This window comes from Canis aureus, chromosome 1 (genome assembly GCF_053574225.1).
Source record: "Canis aureus isolate CA01 chromosome 1, VMU_Caureus_v.1.0, whole genome shotgun sequence".
Taxonomy (NCBI): Eukaryota; Metazoa; Chordata; class Mammalia; order Carnivora; family Canidae; genus Canis; species Canis aureus.
This window is the reverse complement of record NC_135611.1, coordinates 108,808,190-108,833,498: the sequence shown is the minus strand read 5'-3', so window position 1 is coordinate 108,833,498 and position 25,309 is coordinate 108,808,190. Positions and strand designations below refer to the sequence as shown.

General features: G+C 44.7%; 1 protein-coding gene across 5 annotated transcripts; it reads right to left on the bottom strand.

Moving 5' to 3' along the window:
* Nucleotides 1-9,073: 9,073 nt before the first annotated feature.
* Nucleotides 9,074-24,433, bottom strand: LOC144283141 (ribosome biogenesis protein NSA2 homolog). 5 transcript variants are annotated; one of them, XM_077846897.1, is made up of 6 exons: nt 24,210-24,433; nt 16,807-16,839; nt 14,348-14,488; nt 13,955-14,102; nt 11,962-12,124; nt 9,074-10,097 (listed from the first exon to the last, which is right to left on the bottom strand). In XM_077846897.1, exon 6 carries the CDS (start codon nt 10,008-10,010, stop codon nt 9,228-9,230), a length of 783 nt encoding a protein of 260 aa, XP_077703023.1. In that variant the 5' UTR covers nt 10,011-10,097; nt 11,962-12,124; nt 13,955-14,102; nt 14,348-14,488; nt 16,807-16,839; nt 24,210-24,433; the 3' UTR covers nt 9,074-9,227. The 5 variants fall into 5 exon arrangements, with proteins under 5 accessions (XP_077703023.1, XP_077703045.1, XP_077703034.1 ...); XM_077846919.1 differs by having other exon boundaries at nt 14,348-14,412; XM_077846908.1 differs by lacking the exon at nt 24,210-24,433 and adding an exon at nt 20,485-20,606.
* Nucleotides 24,434-25,309: the final 876 nt, after the last annotated feature.

The following is a 25,309-nucleotide window of genomic DNA, read 5'->3' as shown; positions in this document are numbered from 1 at the left end:
GAGGGAGATGACCCTGCCGATGACAGTGACTCAGACAGTGTTACTGAATTCATAGGGGAATCTGTTCCCGAAATGTCCTGCAGCTTCGCAAGGGACAGAAGGGACTAGGGTGTCCGCTCTCTGCGAACGCACGTCCATGTGGGTGGGGACAGCACTGCGTCCGACTGCACCCCGGATTACTCCTCTGCGGCAGTAACATACCCCCGTTGATCTACCTGCCGAGGTGGCTTTTGTGTTCACTGAGTGGCCACCGCACGTCGTCGTCGCGCTGCTACGAGTATCCCCACCGGGCTACTTAGTGCGCACGTGGGCATTTCTTCGGATTCCCAGGTGTCGCATGGAACCTCTGCTCCAGGCATCTGTTGGCTTCGTGGTTGCTCTGAGCTTTCTAAAGGCCTCCAGCAACTGCGTTGGGAATTTAATTAAAATTGCATGAAATCTGTAAATGGTTTTGGGGAGGAACTTACATCTTTACAACACCACGGAGCACTCCAATCTAAGCATATCGCTTATTCATTTGGTTGTTTCCGAACACTCCACCAAATAAATATTCTTATTCAACCACAGAGGTCTTGGGTACATCTTTCTGTAGGTTTATTTCTAGTATTTTATCTCCAGTATGTCTGACTTTTTAGATAATTGACCATTTAATTTTGAAATCTGTTTGTCCTGTGTAGAGGATTCAGCTGGTTACTTGTATCCAGAAAACTGATTCAATGCTATCAATTCTAAAAACTCACCTGGATCTTGTTTTGGGGTTGATACTTTGAAAATAAAGTTCATAGTCATCTTGTAAACGCTTTATTCTCCTGCAGAGCCAGCTAGTTTGATTTTTTTAAAGATATTTTTTTGATCTGTGATATTTTCGACCACCCCTCCCAATACGCCAGGGAGCCCTTCACCCCTATTCTCTGCCCCTTTGTCTGCCCCCTCCCTCTTCTGCTATCCCCCCGTGGCTTCCTGGCCCTTGGGTCTCCCCACAGCTGGTTCTCTGACCCTGTCCTGGTCCCATTTACCAAATGCTCCAATCCTCTTAAGCCAGACCAGCCTCGGCAGAGCAGAGAGAATTAGATCAGATTTGGGGGGAGGGACACTCATGTGACAGGCTCTGGAGGGGACTGTGCATGGGAGGGGGCAGGGAGGATGTGGAGACACGGCCAGGTTGTAGTGAGAACCCTTATCTGAAGGGCCCAGATGTACACACAAACCACTGAAACCCCACCCTCGTCATCCCTGGACAATGTGGGGGATGGCAAGGAAAAATCTAATTTTGCATTTTTCCCAGGAGAGGGAGCTGAGATAGAGTCCCTGAGGGCTTCTTGGAGGTGGAGGGTAGGGGTTTAGATGAGATTCAGACTCACACCTGGGGCATGGGGAAGGAGGCTGGTGACCCTGGTGACCTCCAGGCACAAAATGGCCATCACCGAATGGCAAATGGATGGATTTTGTGACACTGGAGACGTTTGCTTTTGCCCTGCCTGGCTGCACAGAAAGGGAGTGGATTAAATAGCACAGGTCCCTCCCTTCTCACCTTTTCAATTACATTTCGCCTTTTACCTAACCAGCCCCAGCAACCCTGCCTTCTCTGAGTTCAAAGAACCTTCATTATCTCTCAGGAAACTTTGGCCGGGTTGTGTCCAGGACCATCCCCATGCGAGGGAGGCATCTAGAGTTGCCAGCTCAGCTCAGGAAGTGTTGGGGGTGGTGGTGGTAAGTTCTCAAAGGCAGGTCTTGGGACTTCCCTCTATCTGTATCCCCCAAGGTAGCACCAGAGCAAGAATTTCTGTTTTCCAACCCATAGCAAGAAATTAAAAAAATTTTTTAAAAAGATTTTATTCATTTTTTCATCACACACACACACACACACACACACACACACACACACACACACAGAGGCAGAGACACAGGCAGAGACACAGACAGAGGGAGAAGCGGCTCCATGCAGAGCCCGATGTGGGACTCGATCCCAGGACTCCAGGATCACGCCCTGGGAAGGCAAGCATGAGCCACCCAGGGATCCCCAAGAAATAAAAAATTTAAAAAATTTAAAAAATTATGGCACTGTCGATCATTCAGTCACGTGGCCAGTCAACACTGTCGATCTGTTGGGACCCGTGGTGATCCCTGTGATCCAGAGTGCTCCATCTTTAGTGGCTTTCATGGTGATTCTTGCGGGTCCACTGGTATCCATGGCGTCAGCAGTAGAGGTAAGAAGCTACCGTGTGTTTTACTCTGGAGAAGGTGAAGCTTTCGGAATCAGCTGCAGGGTATGTAGGAAAAGAGCTCTGGATATATGAAAAGAGTTCATTGTTAGGACTTTCCACAAATGGGTCCGAGTCTAAGAAGCTTAATTCTGTTCTGGGTGCTCGGGGCTGAGATGGAGATGGTGCAGGTAGGAGTGTGTTTACTGGGCAACCCTCTTGGGTCCCCTCCCTCTTCGGGAGCTCTGTATTATCACTTTCCTATCGCTCAATAAACTACTTTGCCGCTCACCAAATAAATAAATAAATATAAAAAATAAGGATGTTTACCTTGTGGGGAGTGGAGAGAGAGAAGAAGAAAGTCAAGCAGAAACCCTGGAAATGAGGGGCCATTCGCCAGAAGGGACAGGTGGGCTATCTGAATCAGCAGGTGGAGAGGAAGCCCATTTTGAGATTTCCAGGGAACAGCGTGGGGTAGACTCAGCCCCAGGGACACACGATGTCCCATTGTCCCGGAGGAACAAAGTGTGGGAAAGATGCAGAGTATAGCCATTTTCCAGGCATCTGGAGGAATGGTCACAGTTTCTAGTCTTGATTCTTTTTCTTTTTCTTTTTCTTTCTTTCTTTTTTTTTTTTAAGATTTTATTTATTCATGAGAGACACACACACACAGAGGCAGAGACACGGGCAGAGGGAGAAGCAGGCTCCCTGTGGGGACCCCAAGACGGGACTTGATTATAGGACCCCGGGATCACGCCCTAAGCCAAAGGCAGACGCTCAACTACTGAGCCACCCAGGTGGCCCTCTAGTCTCAATTTCTATGGAGCTCCATTTCTTGGAGAAAATAGAAGAAGTAACCCATTTCCTAGGGGCGACACACTGAGTCTCTGAGTGGTGCAGAGGATGGAGCACTGTTTGAGTCGGACACAATCATCACCTGAGACCCAGGTGTGCTGGCTCCTTGGCCTGGCCAGAGGGAAGGTGGGCCATGAGACACCTCACCTGGATTAACCCGCACCTGCTCACGGGAGGCCTCCATCCAACCCACCACAGTACCTTGCTCCCTCCAGCTCCAGGTCTGCCAGAGTCTCTCAGATCCCTGCAGGCTGCTCATCTCAGGGAGGTCTCGGGTTAGATACCTAGATTCCTACTTTTGGTCCAGATCCCTGGTTTGGGCTTCGGGACATCAGGGCGGGGCCTGAGACTCTGGATTTCTCAGTTCCCAAGTGATGCTCCCGCTGCTGGGCTGGGTACTATACCTCAAGAACCACTGCTCTAAATCATGGTTCTCAAACTTTGCCACCCATTAGGGCTGCCTAGGGGTTTTTATTTTTTTATTAAGATTTTTAAATTTATATATTCATGATATGAAAGCAGAGAGAGAGAGAGAGAGGCAGAGACACAGGCAGAGGGAGAAGCAGGCTCCATGCAGGGAGCCCGATGCGGGACTTGATCCCGGGACTCCAGGATCACACCCTGGGCCGAGGGCAGGCACTAAACCGCTGAGCCACCCAGGGATCCCCCGCCTAGGGGTTTTTAAAGTTCTCATTGCCCTGGCCAGTTAAGCGATGTGTCTGGAGGTAGGACCCAGCACGGGGAGTCTAATGTGCAAAGCTTGGTATCTGTTCTCAGTCAAATCTCTGCTGAGGAGTAGATAGATTTGGGGAGGTGAACATTGCTGTCATTATTAAGGCCACACCACGCTTTATTTTACTAAAAAAATTTCAGAATTGCTGTATCTGACTGTCCCTTTTGGTAAAATACATCTTAAAAATAATCAAGTGCCACAAAAAGAAAGAAAAGTTTTTAATGGTGGTTGTTCTTATAGTAAATGAACACAGTATCCACCAGTGATTTTGTCTTCAGGAAAAAAAAATTTTTTTTTTTTAAATTAAAACCAATTTTTTAACTCCCTGAAATCCCTCTAAATAAATACCTACCAGGAAATAACTCTAAACTAGTGTAGATTTAGTATTGGTACAGTAAACAACATGCCTAGAGACACGGGTCATATCAAAGATGGGGTTCAGGGGCACCTGGTGGCTCAGTGGTTGAGTGTCTGGCTTTAGCTGAGGGCATGACTCCGGGGTCATCGGATTGAGTCCCGCATCGGGCTCCCCACAGGGACCCTGCTCCTCCCTCTGCCTATGTCTCTGCCTTTCTGTGTCTCTCATGAATAAATAAATAAAACCTTTAAAAAAGATGGGGTTCATTCAGGGCTACCCTGGGAGGACAGAGAAACGGGGTGTGCACATACCTGTTGTGATGCCCTGAGGCCTCCAGGGGGCACCCACACACCGTTGCTTCCCAGCACCGACCTTGGGCAGGATGGGAAACTCCAGGTTCAATGGGAGAAAAGCAGGAAAAAGACAGAAGTTAACATATTTGTTTCCATTACTTTAATTTAAAGCTAAAATCGAACAGCTAGAGAATATTAATTTGGCAAGGATTAGGAACCATGACTGATGGGAATTTAAATTTGGAACAGTCTCTTTGGAAAGCAGTTGCCTGAAGTCATTAAATCCTAATGCACACACGTTTTAGGATTAGGCAATTCCAGTCCATAGTGTGTACCCCACAGAAGTGTGCCCCAAGAGACTGCAGAAAGATACAGTCAAAGGTGCATTAAGGATGATAGAACCCAAGCCAGCAACTTCCCAAATGCCCATCAGGAATAAAATGGATTTAAAATGAGTTTTGGTGCATTTGTCCAATGAAATGATTGTTACTCGAGCTCAAATCTCACGAGCATAATGACGAATAAAGGGATCCAGACACAAAATGTTGCTGTGACACTGAACTTATAGGAGCAGGAAATAGGTAAGAGGATGCCTGCTTCCCAGAGTGGCTTACAATCAATTTTGCATTTACCCTAGTGCTGTGGCTTGAGGTTTGTGGCCCTTTCAAATCCTTTTTTTTTTTTTTTTTAAGATTTTATTTATCCATTTGACAGAGAGAGAGAGAGAGCACAAGCAGGAGGAGCAGCAGAAGAAGAGAGAGAAGCAGACTCTCCATTGAGCAGGGAGCCCCATGTGGGGCTCTATCCCAGGACCCCCAAGATTGTGACCTGAGCCACCCAGGCACCCCTTTCAAATTCTTATGTCGAAAACCTAAGGTCCACAGTGATGGTATTAGCAGGTGGGGTCTTTAGGAGGAGATTAGGTTGGGAGGGTGAGTGGATTACGACTGGGCCCTTATAAAAGAAGCTTCAGAGAGCTCGTCCCACCCCCCCCTTCTGCCCTGTTCAGAGACAAGAAGTCTGCCCCTCACAAGAAAGCCCTCACCCCATCATGCTGGCGCCCTGACCTCAGACCTCCAGCCTCCTGCACCGTAAGAAATAAATTTCTGTTGTTTATGAGCCACCCACACCTGGTGTCTTAGTGTGGCTTTAATTTATATTTCCCCTAGGGCTAATGATGCTAAATATCTTGTATTTATTTGCCATCCTTATAGTCTCTTTAGTGAAGTGTTTGTTCGAATGTTTTGTTCATTAAAAAACTTTTTTTTTTTTTTTTTTAGTATATGTGCTGCCGAAGCGAGCACAAAAAACTTTTTTTTTTTAAATCGTTTTCTTACTGCTGAGTTTGGAGAGCTCTTTATATATTCTGGTCTCTTCTGGAACAAGTCATTTGCCAGATGTGTTATTTACAAATATACTTCCCCATCTGTAATTCATCTTTTCGTTCTTTGAACAAGATCTTTCACAGAGAAAACCTTAATTTTTTTTAACATTATTTTTTTCTGAGGAAGAGAGGGAATACGTGGCCTGGCACCGGACCCCAATATTCCCAAGGTGTGCCCGTGTATGCTTCCCAACCAAATGCCAGGCAACCGCAGTGAAGCGAGTATTGCAACAAAGCAAGTCAAATGAAAAATTTTTTTGTTTCCCAGTGCATGTAAAGATTCTGTTCACACTATACTGTGGTCTGTGAAGCGTGCAGTAGCATTATGTCTAAAAAAAAAAATCCATGTATATATTATTGCTAGGAAATGCTAACCACCACCTCAGCTTTCAGTAAGTTGTAAGCCTGTTTGCACTGGCTTCTCCTCTCTGGCTAGGAAAGTCCTGGATGGCGTGTTCTTCCAATAGAAGGTTCTTTATTTTTTAATTTCTTTTTCAAAGATTTTTATTTATTTATTTGAGAGAGTGAGAGCATGAGCGTGGGGGGAGGAGCAGAGGGAAAGGGAGAAGTAGACTCCCTGCTGAGCAGGGAGCCTGACACAGGGCTCGATCCCAGGACCCCAGGATCATGAGCTGAGCCAAAGGCAGATGCTTAACCGACTGAGCCACCCAGGCACTACTAGAGGATTCTTTTGTCTGCACTGAACATTTGTTGTTGAGTGCAGACACCTTCTTTAATTACCTTAGCTAGACTTTCTGGATCTCTTGCTGCAGCTTCCATATCAGTACTCGCTGCTTCCCCTTGTGCTTTTATGTTACAGAGAAGACTTCTTTCCTTAAACCTCACAACAACCTCTGTGAGCTTCAAACGTATCATCTGCAGCGTCCACACATCTCTCTGCCTTCAGAGAATTGAGGAGAGTCAGGATGCTACTCTGGGTGAGGCTTTGGCTCAAGGGAACGTTGTGGCTGGTTTGCTCTTTCTTCCAGACCATTAAACTTTCTCCACATCAGCAATAAGGTTGTTTTGCTTTCTTATCATCTGTGTGTTCTCTGGAGTAGCATTTTCCATTTCCTTTGAGAACTTTCCATTGCATTCATAACTTGGCTAACTGGCGCAAGAGGCCTAGCTTCTGGCCTGTGTTAGCTTTCAACATGTCTTCCTCATAAGTGTCATCATTTCTAGACTTTCTTTCTTTCTTTCTTTCTTTCTTTCTTTCTTTCTTTCTTTCTTTCTTTCTTTCTTTCTTCTTTCTTTCTTTCTTTCTTTCTTTCTTTCTTTCTTTCTTTCTTCTTTCTTTTTCTTCTTTCTTTCTTTCTTTTCTTTCTTTCTTTCTTCTTTCTTCTTTCTTTCTTTTTCTTTTTTTAGATTTTATTTATTTGAGAGAGAGAGAGAGCACACGAGAGAGAGTATGCACAGGGAGGGGGCAGAGGGAGAAGCAGACTCCCAGCTGAGCAGGGAGCCTGATGCAGGACTTGATCCCAAGACCATGAAATCATGACCTGAGCCAAAGGCAGATGCTTGACCAACTGAGCCACCCGGGCAGAGATCTGTGACTCTTCCTTTCACTTGAACACTGAGAAGCCACTGTTGGGGCATTCATTAGCCTGGTTTCAACATTGTCATATCTCAGGAACTAGGGAAGAGATGCAGAATGGCATTTGTCAATTAAGTTTGTCATCACGCAGATGAGGTTCGTGGTGCCTCAAAACAATTACAATAGTAACATCAAAGATCACTGACCACACGTCACCATAACAAACATAAAAATAATGACAAATTTTGAAATATGGTAAGAATACCAAAATGTAACAGAGAGACATGAAGTGAGCAAATGCTGTTGGAAAAAATGACACTAGCCGGGGCACCTGGCTGGTCCAGTTGGTAGAGTGAGTGACTCTTCATCTTGGGGTCTTGAGTTCAAGCCCCAAGTTGGTCCTAGAGCTTACTTTAAAAAATGGCGCCAAGAGCCTTGCTCCATGCAGGGTTGTACAAATCCCTCAATTTGTAAGAAACACAATACCTGTGAAGCACAAGAAAATGAGGTGTGCCTGTATTCTGGGTGGGGTAAGAGTGATGAGCATCTGGGTGGCATCCGGCCCAGCTGATGAGGCAGGAGCTCACTCTTGCTTTCCCCTGGGTGGGGTGGATCAAGGCCAAGGTCTCTCTTAGCTGCTCAGCTGTGCTGCCGTGGGGGAAGGGTGACACAGGTAAAGTTAGACTCTTCCTCTCGGGTCCATCCAAGCTTGTACTGTTTGATTCCGGCAATGTCCTGACACTTTTCTATTGGGCTCTTGGAATTGCACAAAGGTGCCCTTGTCTGTGGGCGAGTGTCTGAATCAGTGTTCTCCAGGGGCTGGAGCTGGTTCATGGGCCCCTGCAGGGTCCACTGTGGGACCGAGGTCTGTGGGTCTGCGTGCAAGATACCCCCACCCCCCCATCCCCACCTCATCCCTTAGCATCCCTGGGGTGCTCGTGACAGACCCCACACCAAACAGTTGTGGCTGGGGCCTCAAGGGCCAGGCGCTGTTTCCAGGTCTATAGCTGGGACCATAGTTGGTGAATCAGCTGCAGGGGTGAAGCTGCCTTCTCAAAAATCTCTTTATTCTTGAACTGAGAAACCTGGGAGTGGGATTTTTTTTTTGGTTGTAACTTAATAGAATTAACTTATGCAAAAAGGGAAACTTTTATTGGCTCAAATTAACCAAACCATGGGAACGGTGGGGGAAGCTACCAGAGGACAGACGTAAGAACTGTCCACTTCACTGTCCTACTGCATGTGGGCTTTTGCTTTATGGTAGAGAACGAGGCTCAGGCACCTCCATTTGACCTCTCAAGAATTCAGCAAACAAAGAAAAGTCTTCCCTCACCTCTGCCCAGACTCTCTTCGGGTTGTTAGTCGGTGCCCAGACGTAAGGTTAATACGCTAAATCCTGAGTCTTCTACCTACTTCCATGGTCTGATGGTTTGCCAGTAACTAGGAATGTTGAACATACTTATACCTTCTGACTCAGCAATTTTTTAAAAGATTTTACCTATTATTTATTTTTAAAGATTTTATTTATTCATGAGAGATACAGAGAGAGAGAGAGGCAGAGACACAGGCAGAGGGAGAAGCAGGCTCCATGCAGGGAGCCTGATGCAGGACTTGATCCCAGGACCCCGGGATCATGACCTGAGCAGAAGGCAGATGCTCAACCACTGAGCCACCCAGGTGTCCCAAGATTTTTTTTTTTTTATTTTAATAAATGTCTATTTCAACTTTTTTACAGTAGAATAAATGTCTTGATGACTGTAGATATGTAAGGCTGTTTGGTAGCATCCAGAACCACAACAATGATGGTCTTCCTGACAGGTGTGTAGTCTTCAGTAATTATAAGGGATTACTTGCCTGGAACTGCTGTTAAACCAGCAGGACTGCATTTATGCATCCATCATTTTCAGGATTGTTGGTAACCTGGGCATATTTTCCCCAAATAACTTTGCCTCCTTGTGTCACAAGGCCCAACTCACTCACGTTCACTTCAATGACAGTACCTTTGGTAATAACACCCAAAGTTGTATATAGTGGGGATGAGGGATTCTTTTTTACACCGAGTATTGGCAGGCAAAAGGTGGCTTTCAATTCAGGATGTGTTACATGGGCCTTTTTGAAACGTAAGCCCATTGACCTAATGAATCTTTCGTATTTAGGTGGTTTTCTAGTAAAGCCATCTCCAACAAAGCAGACTTTAGTGACCATCCTCTTCCATGCTTTCTTTTTTCTCTTTCCTGTTCGAATGACTTTTAATACTTCTGTTTCTCCCTGAGCACGAACTTTGGGTAAAGGAACTTCCCACTTTGCTGCTTTCTCTTTTCGCTTTTGTTTAATCATATTGAAAAGTACTTTAGCTCGGAACTGCCCCTCCCTGTCCAATAGATATGCAGGTACTGCTCCCTCTGGAGTCTTTTCATCATTCTTTTGTTTGGTGTTTCTCTTTTCATGCATCTTGATAGTCTTTTTCATTTGTATTTTCTCAGCATGGCGCTGTTTATGGTAGAGCTTAGCTTTCAGACCAATCATCTTTTTTGCTTTTTTTGAACGTTCATGAGCCTCTCGACCTTCTTTCTTTCTCTTTTTCTCATGGTAATCCAAACGATAGCCATAGCGCTTCTGGTGTAACTCAATATATTCATTTTGTGGCATGGTGACGGCCGCCGGGCTGCCGCGAGCAGCCGCTGGGCGCCAAGAGGCTCTCTAGCTTCGGGCTCCCGGCCCGCCCCAAGATTTTATCTATTTATTTGACGAGAGAGAGAGGACAAATGAAGGGAATGGTAGAGGGAGAGGGAGAAGCAGGTTCCCTGCGGAGCAGTGAGCTGGACGTGAGGTCAGGACCCTGGGTTCATGGCTGAGTGGAAGGCAGATGCCCAACAGACTGAGCCACCCCTGACTCAGGGGTGCCCTCGACTCAGCAATTTTTCTTTCTTTCTTTCTTTCTTTCTTTCTTTCTTTCTTTCTTTCTTCTTTCTTTCTTTCTAGATTTTATTTATTTATTCATGAGAGAGAGAGAGAGAGAGCAGCAAAGACACGGGCAGAGGGAGAAGCAGGCTCCATGTAGGGAGCCCAACGTGGGACTCGATCCCAGGTCCCCAGGATCACACCCTGGGCTGAAGGCAGTGCTAAACCGCTGAGCCACCCGGGCTGCCCTGACTCAGCAATTCTTAATCTTAATATATGCTCACCAAAGATATGCAATAGGATGTTCACAGTTGCGCTGCCCATTACATTCCCAGATGAAGACCACCCTGATGATTGTCAAGAGTAACGTGGATGAATAATTTGAAGTGCCTTCACACAGTGGAAACTGATTCACCAATGAAAAAGGATCTCCATCCACATATAACAGCAGGGATAGGGATCCTTGGGTGGCTCAGTGGTTTGGAATCTGTCTTCGGCCCAGGGCACGATCCTGGAGTCCCAGGATCTAGTTCCGCATCAGGCTCCCTGCATGGAGCCTGCTTCTCCCTCTGCCTGTGTCTCTGCCTCTCTCTCTCTCTGTGTCTCTCATGAATAAATAAATAAAATATTTTTTTTAATTTTTTAAAATTTATTTATGATAGTCACAGAGAGAGAGAGAGGCAGAGACACAGGCAGGGGGAGAAGCAGGCTCCATGCACCGGGAGCCCGATGTGGGATTTGATCCCGGGTCTCCAGGATCGCGCCCTGGGCCAAAGGCAGGCGCCAAACCGCTGCGCCACCCAGGGATCCCCAATAAATAAAATCTTAAAAAACAAACAAACAGCAGGGATAAATCCCATGCACATGATATGTGGGTATGATTTGATCTGTATGAAATACAAAAAGAGATAAAACTTATCTACATGGTCAGAAACTAGGCGGGTGGTTCTACTTGGTGGTTAGAGCCTGGAAGTTGGCAGGAAGCAGGGCTGGAAATGATCTGTTTCTTAGTATGATGGTCAGTTACATGGACTCTATAGTCTGTGAAAATTCACCGGTCTCCACAGACATGACCTTTGCACTTTATAAAATATATATGTCAATGAATAAACGAAGTGTGGTAGATCCATAGAATGGAATATTACTTTGCCATAAAAAAGAAATGAAGTATTGATACAATGATACATGCTACAAAGTGGATGAACCTCAAAAACATTATTCTAAGTGAAAGAAGCCAGACACAAAAGGTCACATATCATCTGATTCCACGTGTATGAAACATCCATAATGGGCCAATCCATAGCACAGACAGAAGATGAGTGGTGGCCAGGGGCTGGAGGGGGGGTGAGGGGGACTGTCTGCTTAATGGGTACAGGGTTTCCTTCTGGGGTAATGAAAATGTTCTGGATCTAGATAGAGGTGGTGCTTGCATGATATCGTGTACTAAATATCACAGAGTTGTTCACATTACAGTGGGTAATTCTATGTCATAAATTTTACCTCAAAAAACTAAATGTGTATATTATACTTTAATTTTAAAACTGCATGAGGGGAAGCTCGAATCTCTCTGAGAATTTGCTTAACTTACCAAATATTATACAGTTAGCAATTCACCAGGATCTTGATTTGAATGCCTGCTCTTCCCCACAAATGTCCTACTGGTTCCCTACCCCACCACGGCCAGCATTGCGTTGATTACCATTGAGCATTGGCTGTGCCTTTTTTCAACAAAAGGAGTCATCCATATGGAAGAGGCATCACATCTTTATTGCCGCAATAATTAGGGAGACAATATATTCCGAGAGGCAGCTGATGAATCCTATAACTTCTGTCCCTTCAAGACACCAAGACTTATTTAAAGACTGTGGGAGAAAAACAGAGGTTAGAATAGTATCACAGTCTGTCACACTCCAAGACAGGATGATTGGGTTCGTTTCTGATGGGAGATCTGGTCTACCCCTAAGAACTAAACAGTGTGAGTAAGTGGAACATGACAGAGGCACTTTGCAGATTGGTGCCTTTAGGAGGGTTTAAAGCCTTTCCCTCTCACTCTCAAAATCAGTGTCATTATTGATTATTTTAACCCTTGATTATTAAACACAAGTTACGTGGTCCGTTATTTGAACAAATTTATTAAACTGATATTTTTCAGTGTTAAGAAAGTTAGAAATGAGCAGTCTAATAATGTTGATGGAGGATAATTTGGAATAACCTAAAATGTAATGCACACACTTGAGATGTACATATCCTTTGACCCAGTGGTTCCACTCAGCTATTCTAATAATAATAAAAAAATTTATTTTTATTTATTTATTTTTAAAAATATTTATTTATTTATTTATTTATTTATTTATTTATTTATTTATTTATGAGACACACACACAGAGAAAGAGAGAGAGAGGCAGAGACACAGGTAGAGGGAGAAGCAGGCTCTATGCAGGGAGCCGATGAGGGACTTGATCCTGGACTCCAAGATCATGCCCTTTGCTGAAGGCAGGCACTAAACCACGGGGCCTCCCAGGGATCCGCAGTAATAATAATTTTTAAAAAGCCAACCCTCACACGCTTAAAAATCAATGTAGAAGGCACCCATTAAAGACAAGCAAATATACTTTAATAGGATAATAGTATATCCATATTTTGATATTTGGTGAAAGTGTGAAGAAAACTGAGGTAGATTTATGCATTCACGTGGAAAAATCTTCCTGATGTGTATATTTAAATGAAGATCAAGTCATAGGACAAAAGGGATAGTATCATTCATTCATGTTTTAAAAGACCTTAAAATTGTTATCTTTGTGTAAATGCACAGAATAAATGCAGAAGAACACATCCTGAGCCACTAGTTGGATTTCCTTCTGTGGAAGAGAATAGGAAGCAAAGAAGGGATGTGACTGCGACAGCAGGGGTAATGTCCTTCTTCTCCTTCCCATATCTTCTTTTCAAAGGAAACTAACCTCATTTCTTCATTTCATGGGGTCAAGGACAGATCATTCAAACCAGGGGCCAGCAAGCTAGAGCCCAGAGGCCAAATCCAACCTGTCATCTATTTTTATGACCCATGAACTACTGGTTTTCTTATTTTCTTTTAAGATTTTTATGTATTTATTTATTCATGAGAGACACACAGAGAGAGAGAGAGAGAGAGAGAGAGCGCGTCAGAGACACAGGCAGAGGGAGAGGCAGGCTCCATGCAGATAGCCTGACGTGGGATTCCATCCTGGGTTTCCAGGATCAGGCCCTGGGCTGAAGGTGGCGCTAAACCTCTGAGCCATCCAGGCTGACCTGGTTTTCTAATTTTTAAGTGGTTAATTGAAAATGAAAATCAGAAGGTGATTGATACTTTGTGACCCTTGAAAATTATATGAGATTCAAACTTCAGAGTCCATAGATAAAGTTTTATTGGAACACAGCCATGCTCATTTTTTTTTTTATTGCCTGTGGCTACTTTTGTGCTACTGGGCAAAGTTGAGTATATAAGAGACCATAAGATCCGTGAAGCCTAAAATTCTTACGAATGGACCCTTTAGAGGAAACATTTGCTGACCCTCGCAATCTAACCCATCACTGGGTAATGCAGACTTCAAGCTTCCTTTTCCATTAACATAGAAGGTATCCCTCTTTAAGAGACCTCTCCTCAACACACACACACACACACACACATACACACCCTCCTTCCCCAGCCAACTTACTTATGAGGAGAGCATTTCTTCCATTTTCTATCTTGGTTATAGTTTTTTGTCAATGAGCACCAACTCCAATTCAAAATATAGCCCTCTTTGGTGCATTTGTGAAAGAGTTTGCTTCTGAAGAAGAAGGGGAAGGTACACTTGGGGGGATCTGCAGAGAAAGGATGGAGCAGAAGGGGAAATGTGGACACGGCAAGTTTTAGGATCAACCATCGCTAAACTCACAACGTATGTTTTGTCTACCATACCCAACTATTTTCAAAGAGGTCAACACATGTAGAACAGTCAGGATTCAGAGTCACATTTATCCAATGCCAAAGTCACTTAGCTACTGTAGTAGTCAGTCACTTCTTGGATCCTTAGGCATCCAAGACAGCCCATCCTAACCATGCCTACCTTCCCCGGTGCAGTACCGCCATCTCCCTCGGAATTTCTTGTCGAGTGAACACCAATCATAATCGCTGTGGACAGAGATGCAGTTGTAGTAGATGGTGTCACCAAACATAAATGGAAAGACACAGGTACTGTTAACAAACTCTGGAAAAGAGGAAACATGCCAGGTGTGGGTCAAGCTTGCAAAGGGAATTGACTTTCTAACACCAGTCCCAATTATGGCACCATGCTTGCCCACTCACTGCTCCATGTCCACATGTGTTTGGTCTCACCAATTGCATTACCTGTGTGTGGCACTAAATATACGTGACCAGAGGGCCCACACTTCATCTTGTAAGCCAAAATTCTGGAGTCTTTCTCATACTCTCATTTCTCCCTCTGTCCTAGAAAAGTAAGTCTCTTAGCTGCCAGAGTTGGGTCCTGAGTATCTCTCAAAGCTATCCACTCCTCTCTGCACTTTGATCACTACCTAGCATCATGACTTGCCTTGCCTATGACAATAACTTATTTCTGGATGCCTCCATCCTATTTGTCCCATCCATTCTCCACACTGCAGAGAAATGTTTATTCCCAAAGACCAGCCTGCCCTTCCCCTGAACCTATTCATAACCCACCACTCTCAGGATGAGAAGTAGCACTGAAATGGCTTATGATATTCTGCTTGATGTTGGACTTCAAGCCTCATGGTGGATCACCTTTCCTGTGTTCTTTCTCCTCATGCCTTCTTAGGCATCCTGAGTGTGCCACCATCTTTCTCACCTTGGGGATTTACTCACACAATTTTCCCTGCCTGGCAGGAAAATCTTGCACTCTTTGCCTGTTCACCCTCCTCTTAGGTTCAGCCTAGATGTGAATCTTCATGGAAATTTCTGGAACATCCAGACTGTGTTAGATCTACTTGTATTGCACTTTTGCACAAGTTCTCACTTCTTATAATTATTTAATGCACAATGACTTGTTCAGAATCTTTCTCATTTGTCAGAAATGACCCTATGTATCTGGTTCAAAACTAGATCCATGATATCAACAGATAGGGACCGGCACATAATAGACACTTAACGAATAAGTGTTGGTTGGCCCTTCACAAGCCTGAAATAATTTTGACACAAGATAAATTTATTTTTATTATTTAGCAATTATTTGTTATTTATTGATATACATTATATTTATTATTTAATAATGTTATTTATTAAGTATGTTAGCATTTTGTTATTTGACTATATTATTTGTCTTTTTGATATTTATTATTTAATATTTTAAATTAACAATTTGTATGAGTTAGCATTAGTTATGTTTATTAAATTATTTATTATTATATATTTATATAATATAGTTTACTCTCTGTTGGACATATTATAAATAATTTACAAGCACTAATGCATTTAATGATATCCCCACATCAGTCCAGTGAACTGGGCACTGTCACGAGGCTCCTGCTAAGGTCAGCTTTGGTCCTCAGCATGTGATCCCCACATGTAGAGACTCTGATTCCTGCTGACTGCTCTGAAAATAGCTTCCTTCTGACCCCAAAGTCAAGAGGGCTAATGGGCCATATTTTCCAGTATATACTTTAGGCTATGTTGGTTCAATCCCCAAACAAGTGGTTGGTGATTGAAGTAGTTAAGAAACCAACTAACATTTAGGACTAAAATTTCCCTTTTGGGGATCCCTGGGTGGCTCAGTGGTTTAGCGCCTGCCTTCAGGTCAGGGCATGATCCTGGAGTCCCGGCATCGAGTCTCACTTCGGGGTCCCTGCATGGAGCCTGCTTCTCCCCCTGCCTGTGTCTCTGCCTCTCTGTGTGTCTCTCATGAATAAAATTAAAATCTTAAAAAAAAAAAAGAAGTTTCCCTTTCACTGGCTTGATTACCCCATAAAGTGTTCCCACACCTCCATTTCTCTCAAAATTCCCAATTTCATGAGTGTGTAGGTTAAAACTGAGTACCAGTTGTCCACGTGCAGAAATGAATCAATTCTTCCAAGAACTGAGACACTGAGGCAACGTTATCTATGGTGAGCACATATGAGTTCCATGATTAACTTTCTAACTTAAAAGCAGGTATAAAAGATCACATGTATGATTCCATTTATATGAAATGCCCAGAAGACCAATCTATAGAGAAATAAAGTAGACTAGTGGTTGCTTGTGCCTGGAGACAAGAATGTGGGGTGATGGCAAATGGATACAAGGGATCTTCTTGGGGGTGATGAACATGTTCTAGAACTGGATTGTGGTGATGTTTATACTCCTTTATAAATTTACTAAAAATCATTGCATGGTACACTTAAAATGGGTGTATTTTATGAATATGTGATTTGGCTGTCATGACCAGGGAAGGTGCCAGAAGAATAACAAAAGAAAGAGCAAAATGGCGGGAAGTGCGAGGAGCTTCAAGAACATGATATTTTTTCATGGCTGTGGCTGACATTTGAGATGCTAACATATAAAGAGGTGTCTCCTTACCTAGAACCGGAGGGTTTAAATGGGAAATCAATTCTGAAAGAGAGAGAGAAAAAAAGGGTAAAATTTAGACCGCCTCCTAAAATACTCCATTCCTAGACTAATGACTATTAAAATATCTTGAAGCACATGTAGCCAACTGCCCTTCTGTTGCAGAAAAACGTACGCTATCACATTCTGGATGACTTTGTGGTCACTTTCCACAGGAGTGGGCTAACTCACATCTACCCAGAAAAGCCCATTAACTCAGGTATGAGCTCCGACTATTCCCAAGGTTTTTCTTGGACTAAGTTGGAGTAAATCTAGTTTGCTCAACTTTCACCCGTTGGTTGAAATCCCACAAGTCTGAAGTTTGGAGGGAATGTTCTTGGTTTTGTCCACATGTTAACGTTTCAGGAAAACAATCTGTTTGTTCAGTGTAACCTCGGGGGTGATTTTGTTCTGTTGCGTTTTGCTTCTTGGAAAACTTTGCTCTTATATCATCCCTGAGCCCATTCTGGGGAGTGAGGTTAGACCATAAAAACCAGGTTAGGTCTTGTTAAAGACTAGAAGGGAAGTAAGAAAGCTCGTTACCCAAAAACATTGGTTACGATCTAATCTGCTGCTGCTATGTTATAGTTACTGTTCTCAGTTGACCTCCAAAACAGCCCTAGGAGACGTTCTAATTTAGAGCTCTCCCGTTCTCCCCATTCTCCCAACAGTTTACAGATGAGAAAACGGGACCAGAGTCATGTGACCACCAACTGGTGAAAACCAGGTCGAGAGTCAAGAAGTCTGACTTCAGAGGCTGTGTTCTGAAAATGATATTGCTACTATCTTGGAATTGTCACTTTACCTGTGCAAGTGACTTAATCCATGATTAAGTCCATTGTGACTTAATCCTTGATTAAGTCCATTGTGACTTAATCCATAATCCTCACTTTATCCCTGATACAACAATGCTAAGATACTACAATGCTGTAGATTTGGATGACACTCTAACTCGGGAGCTACTGTGTGGTGTGTCTGGCATCCATGTTAAGGGATCATGGCCTCGGTCTCCAGAGAGAAGCCAACAAGATGTCAATGATTTTGAAGGCATGGCTAAATAAATGGTCATTGGAGGTGGTTCTCTAGGTGCCCACCTTTGTATTTAGCGCCTTATGCCAATTATCTCATTGACACCGATGCTTGCACTGCCCCTGTAAGGTTGGGATTATTATAGGATATATTTATGGGTTATATATTAATAATGACCTCCAATTTGTAGATACAGAAGTGGAGCTGTAGAGAAGGGAATCACTTTCAAAGCCACAAAACTAAATAGTCCAGGTACTGAAGGCTCCAGAAACTGAGCCTCTAAAATGATCCTGTCTCGGGGGGGGGGGGGGGACTGTTTCCGTCCCCGGAACCCTTAGAGGAGCTGCCACACAACTGAGCCCCCTCTCGGTTCTGGTGGCGAGTTAGGATACTTCAGGATAAAACCACGGGTGCTGACATTTCGTTACAAATGCCAGCTGCCGTGGGGTGACTCTTCTGCTTTGTCCGTCACAGCGCTCTTGGCTCTGCCACCGCGGTGCCTAATATCAACCCACCTCTCCTCTCTGGTGTCTGTAATACCCGCAGGCTTCTCATTTTACAGGTGAAAGATCAGAGAGAGATTTTCACCCAAAACATCGTCCACAGTCAGAAATGGGTGCAGCCTGGGCTCACGTCTACCCTGGCCTGGTTCCAGGGAACAGGCTATTTCTTTCAGACCCTGGTGTCCCCAGAAGCGGTCCTTGGCCATTCTCATCTACGGGTAGGGCTGAACGTGCCAAATCCTTACAGACCTTCTGTCACTGTGCTTCAGGTCATTCTCGCATCACACTTCCAGCCTAACATTACTATTTTTTTTTCTAACATTACTATTTTTTTTTGGTTTATTTTTTTTTAATTTATTTTTTATTGGTGTTCAATTTACTAACATACAGAATAACCCCCAGTGCCCGTCACCCATTCACTCCCACCCCCCGCCCTTCTCCCCTTCCACCACCCCTAGTTCGTTTCCCAGAGTTAGCAGTCTTTACATTCTGTCTCCCTTTCTGATATTTCCCACACATTTCTTCTCCCTTCCCTTATATTCCCTTTCACTATTATTTATATAACATTACTATTTTTACCATTCGATAAATGGTTTTGACTCCTCCCACCTGGTCCTCCTGGTCCTCCCCCAGCTCATGATGCTGGAGAAACACCAGCACTGATACTGAAGACCTACTGAGCGCCCTCCGTGTGTTGACAGAGAGAAAACAAAGCAGCCCCCCAACACCCCGGAGCCTGGCCCCTGCTGCTGCGCAATGCCATTCTTCAGCTGGACACAAGCAACTCAGAGTCATCTCATCGGACAGGTGTCCTGTGAGATCGTGACACAGTGAGACAGCAAGACCGACGGCCTTGGAATCTTGTGTAAGCACAGGTAGAGTCCAGGTCGCTGTGCCCCAGGTTACCAGCCACGCCTTCCCCTGGGCTGACATGAGTGGCTGCTGCTCCGCCACCAATTCTTCCTCTCTCTGGCCTGCTTTCTCCACGGAGAGGGTTTGTGGACACCCAGGCCCAGAATCACCTCCTGCTCCCTGGCAGCATTCAACGGAGCCAACTCCGGCTTTTTCTCACCCAGCCCCCAGAACCCGCCAACCTAAGCCCAAACCCTCGAGCAGGTTCCAGTGCCTTCTGCTTGGACAGCCCGTGGCACCCCACGCCATGTACCGTCTCTCTGGCTCCAGAGAGTGGGAAAGCACCGTGTACCCCTCCTGTGCGCATGCAGGGCAGGGGCTCTTCTAGGGGATTTGCCTACCTTACCACAGCGATGACTGAGATAAAGATCACTTGCTCTCTATTGACTTTATTTGTTTTCTAGGGAGGCAATTTAGACGGTTCAAACTTCAAGTTATAAAAGGGAAATCACAAAAGAGAACTTTACAAGACAATACATAATAAGTGTCCTCTTTCGGGATGCCTGGGTGGCTCGTGGTTGAGCATCTGCCTTTGGCTCAGGTTGTGATCCGGGGTCGTAGGATCGAGTCCCGCAACAGGTTCCCTGTGAGAAGCCTGCTTCTCCCTCTGCCTATGTCTCTGCCTCTCTCTCTGTGTGTCTCTCATGAATAAAAAACAAACAAATAAAACAACTAAAAAAACAAGTGTCCTTTTCTTTTCTTTTCTTTTTTTTCTTTTCTTTCTTTTCCTTCCTTCCTTCCTTCCTTCCTTCCTTCTTTCCTTCCTTCTTTCTTCTTTCTTTCTTTCTTTCTTTCTTTCTTTCTTTCTTTCTTTTTCTTTCTTTCTTTTTTTTTTTTTTTTTGATTGTGGCAAGAACACTCTGCATGAGATCTACCTTCTTGGCACACGTTTAAGGGCAGGATACAGTACTCTGACTGCAGGCAGACCGTCCTCATCCTGCATGACTGAAGCTTTGCACACACAGAACAGCAAGCCCCCGGCTCCCTTCTCACCAGCCTTGGCGTCCACCCCTCTGCACGGCGTTTCTAGGAGTTTGACAATTTCAGACACTTGATATAAGCGGAGCCTCCACATCCTCTGTCTTGCACCAGCTATTATGCTGTGTGTCAAAGACCTCAGAGACAGTGGGTTGAATCTGGCTCCTGCCCTGCTGCATCCTGTGTCTCCCCTTCCTGCCGTGACCCCCCTCTCCCCTCCTTCACCCACCTGCTTTCAGCCCACTCATACAGACAGCCAGGGACAGCCAGCTCGCTAGACTTTTCATCACCTCCAGTGACCTGCAGATGGCCTGCGTCTGAGCAGATACTTGCCTCTAATTTATACCCTCTGCTCCTGCTCCTCCCATGAGAGCTGCTCTCGCAGCACCCGGCACCCGGACTGACCCCACGGCAGGTTCTCTGTGCCCTAAATCATGGGTGCATAGAAGAATCAGGAACATGGTTTAGGAACTCACCTGCACAAGAGTCAAAAATGCAAATCCTTAGCCCCCACACCAGACCTGCTGGAACCCTGGGGCCAGGACCAGCCCTCCTGAGCAGTAGCCAGCACTCCAGGTGACCCGATGCTCGCTGAAGTTTGGGCACCCTTGCTCTGTAGCTTGCTTGATCCTTCCATATCCATTGAGTACTGTTTACTCCCTTAATAACTGTTTTTTAAAGATTTTATTTATTTATTTATTTATTTATTTATTTATTTATTTATTTATTTTAGAGAGGAAGTGCTTGTGAGTGGGGGAGGAGCAGAGGAAGAGGGAGTATCTCAAGAGGACTCTGCGCTGAGAGAGGAGCCCAATGTGGGGCTCCATCTCACGACCCTGAGATCATGACATGAGCTGAAATTAAGAGTTGGACGTTTGGAGTAATTGGGTGGCTCAGTGGTTGAGCGTCTGCCTTTGGGTCAGATCATGATCATGATCCTGGGGTCCTGGGATCGAGTCCCACATCGGGGTCCTCGCATGGAGCCTGCTTCTTCTGTCTTGGTCTCTGGCTCTCTCTGTGTGTCTCTAATGAACAAATACATAAAGTCTTTTTTAAGAAAAAAGAGACGCTTAACCGACTGAGTCACCTAGGCACCCTACGTGGAGGACAGATCTTAACTCCAATTCCATTGTATGGGCTTGATGGATGTTTGCATACCTTTTCCAGTCACCATCTCTGGAGGGAACTGGGGAGAGTGGAAGAGGTCTGTCCACTTTGTAAGAGAGATAAGGAGTGGAGGAGTGAGTACCTGTAAATGGGGGGGGGACCTGGAGTCCTGGTGAACCCCCAGGGCTAACCTCACACTTCCATGTCCTTCTGAGCTAAGGTCTTCCCAGAGTTACTTCACTTACAGCCCATTTGCAGACATAGGAGGACTGGCTACTGGTTAGAAACACATCTGCCTTTTCCAAGTAGAGATGAAAAAATGGAATTTGAGGGCAGTGGGGGAACTTTGATAAAAGCACAGAGCCAGGAGAAGCTGGGTTTCTCCTATCTGACACATAGGTTTTTGCTCTTTGTGTTTTGCTATTTTGCTAAAATGGATGGATCTTGACACAGTCTCTGGGCTCTGCAGATAAGGAGGTCACCTGTCAGTCCCCTGTAAGCAACACGGCGGGGATGAGGCTGGGAGAGGTCTCAAACAGCTTCATGTTGTGGGAATTGTGTCTCTGGCTTGACATATGGGGAAACTGAGTCAGAAGTGGCAGAGCACAGGTTCATTCCAGGCAGCCAGCTGAGTGACCCTGGGAAGTTACTTTTGCTTTCTGAACCTGCACGCTGGATCTCTGAAATGCTGGGGCCACATGCATCCCACTGGAGAACCCAGTGAATATCTTTCCCTCCCTTCCTTCCTTCCTTCCTTCCTTCCTTCCTTCCTTCCTTCCTCCCTCCCTCCCTCCCTCCCTCCTTCCTTTCCTTTCCTTTCCTTTCCTTTCCTTTCCTTTCCTTTCCTTTCCTTTCCTCTTTCTTTCTTTCTTTCTTTCTTTCTTTCTTTCTTTCTTTCTTTCTTTCTTTCTTTCAGTTAATTCTAGTTACTCATCTTACACCACTGTTTCCAGGCCATAACAATGACTGTCCAGGATGCTACAAACAAAATCAGTGGGAATGTGAGACCAGTTCTCCATACCTTTTATTTAAATCAGCTAACGAAAAAAAAAAAAATCAGCTAACGTTTGTGGCCAATACTGGAGCTTTTGTTGTCAGGGAAGAGACCATCTTTGACTTTGATTTATTTCTCTCTTTTTTTGGGGTAAATTTTATTTATTTGTTTTTAAAGTATTTCTTTCTTTTTTTTTTTAAGATTTATTTATTTGAGGAGGGGTGGGGCAGAGGGTGGAAATCAAGAGTCAGCCATTCAACTGACTGAGCCACTGCCCCATGGGTAAATTTAGAAAAATGCTGTCAATTCTAATGAGACTTCTCCCAAAGATCATGGAAAGTTATATTCCTGAATATTCATGAAGTCACAGAGGTGGTAATAAATATGTGCAGTGTTTGTGAGGCACCTTCTGGAGATTCACCTGGACCCACCCCCTAAAGGCATGTTCAGGACACTCTGAGCAGGACCCAGAACACCCTACCCTCTGGAAGGGCCGACATGGACACCAGAGGGGACCCATTATTCCTTTCTTGCTCAACTGAATCTTTATTATGCCCCCAAGGCACTCAACCAGCTGTGATAAAATATTTTTCAGAACCAGGATTGGTATCTAGGCAACAATGCTAGTAGGATTGAGATGAGGAAAAAGAAAAATGGGGGAAAAAATCCCCAAACCAAAGGTCCTAAACCTACTAAGGGGCAGAGCTGGACTTAGATTCTAGAGCTTTCATGTGAATCACAGGGAAACCCAGAAAGAAATCACTAATGACTCTAGCAGAGAGGGGATTATGTGGGGCTATTTTATCTTCTGCAAAAATGGCCTTGGGTTTGGATTTAGTTCTTTTGGTAATGCTGGCTCTAGACCCTGTGGAAAATATACGGGCATTAATGTCAGATAGACTAACTTTTAAATCCTGGGTCTCCCACTTATTAGTTGGGGACATTAGGTGCATGTTTCACAGTGACACAGCACACAATGAGTAGCAGGCATTCACCCTTCACCAGACATTGTTGTTTTTGAGAGTTGTGTAGATAAGATACGCAAATCTTCCTGAAATCCTGTGTATTAATTTGTAAGGGCTGCCATAACAAAATACCCGAGACTGGGTGGCTTGGAAAATGGAAATGTCTTTTCTCAGAGTTCTGGAGGCTAGGCATCCATGATCAAAATGCAGGCAGATTTGATTTCTGGGTGAAGGCTCTCTTTGTGACTTGTAAATGCCCAGCGTCTCCCTGAGTCCTCACATGGCCTTTCTGCTATGCTTATATATAGAGAAAAAGATCTCTGGTGGCTCTTCTCATAAGAACACCAGGCCTAGGGATCCCTGGGTGGCTCAGTGGTTTAGCGCCTGCCTTTGGCCCAGGGCGCGATCCTGGAGTCCCCGGATTGAGTCCCACGTCAGGCTCCCGGCGTGGAGCCTGCTTCTCCCTCCTCCTATGTCTCTGCCTCTCTTTCTCTCTCTCTGTCTATCATAAATAAATAAATAAATAAATAAATAAATAAATAAATAAATAAATCTTAAAAAAAAAAAAAAAAGAACACCAAGCCTACTGGATTAAGGTCCTAGATTTACAACCTCACTTAACCTTTATTACCTCCTTATGGGGCCTATCCCCAAATACTGCCACACTGGGTGTTAGGGCACCAATGAATACATTTGCAGGGGTAGAGACACAATTTAGCCCATAACACCCTGATTTATCTCTGCAAAATGAGATCATTCGCCTCAGCTAGTCTGAACCATGGGAATCTGAGATAACAGGCATGAATTGAAAGTCAACATAACAAACAAAAGTGTCTCAACTCTTGGAAGAGTTGAGCCATGTTCATATGTAGACAACTGGTAACTTACCTTTAGTCAGTAGCTCTCATGGAATCAAGTTTCAGGAGAGAACCAGAGATGAGGGGATTTGGTGACACGCAGAGAAGTACTGAAGAGAAAGAGGATATGCATTTTGTTAAGAGTCGAAATGCTTGAGGTTTAATTTAGTGTCCACCTCTCTTGCTGTGAGATTCTGAGCAATTGGCGGAAATGATTTCAATCCTGTTTTTCTCATCCATAACAGTGTGATCATCCAAGTACTCTCTTTATTTTTCTCACCAAACCTGCTCATCCTGCTGTCCCATCTCAGTGAATGACACAGCCATTCACCTGGATGCATGGGTCACACTGGAGTCATCCTTTATTCCTATCTGCCACCCTGTAGCCAGCCAGGCCTACGGACTTTATCACTAAGATCGTCCTAGGACCAGCCACTTCCTGCTTCTGCCAATGCTCTCTCTAATCCAAGCACCATGGTTCCCCCAGCACATCACACAGGTACCTGACCAGTCTTGCTGCTTTGCACCTCTGCACCCTCTCCATTCTCTCCACATAGTAGCTAGAGCAAGGTCATGTCGCTGCTGAGATGAAAATCCCCTATAGCCTCCATGACACTTAGGAAAAACGCCAAAGCCCCTGTTCCATCTGACCTTGAGCTTTGCCCATCTCTTCCCCAAACCGAGCAGTCTCCCTGCTATTTCTCTAGCTTCCCAAATACAATGCAATCTCAGGCACTGACTTGTGTCTGTCTGCAGAAACACCATTCCCAGAAGATAAGGGGTGGGACTCCTTCTGTTTCTTCAGATCTCCATGATTCAGTGTCAGCTGTTCTAGAAAGGCCATTCTCAGTCACTCTCTCTAATGCAGAGGCTCCCACAATTCTCGGTCTCTCCCTCTTACCCTGATACAATCTTTTACACAGCGATTCTCTCTCTGTGGTCCAATTTCTGGCATTCACACCCATGTCAATATGCATATCCAGTTCTATGAATGTGCATTTGCTTCTTTATTACCTTTCTCCCCTCTAGATTGTAGACTTTGGAGGTATGATTTCTCCAGTTCAATACTTGATCTTCAGTAAAACAAAAGAGTGCCTGACAAATAGCACGTGCTCAGTAGCCATTGCTGAA

Coding starts and splice junctions, on each gene's coding strand:
- LOC144283141 (XM_077846897.1), bottom strand. CDS start 10,010: ATGCCACAAAATGAATATATTGAGTTACACCAGAAGCGCTATGGCTAT.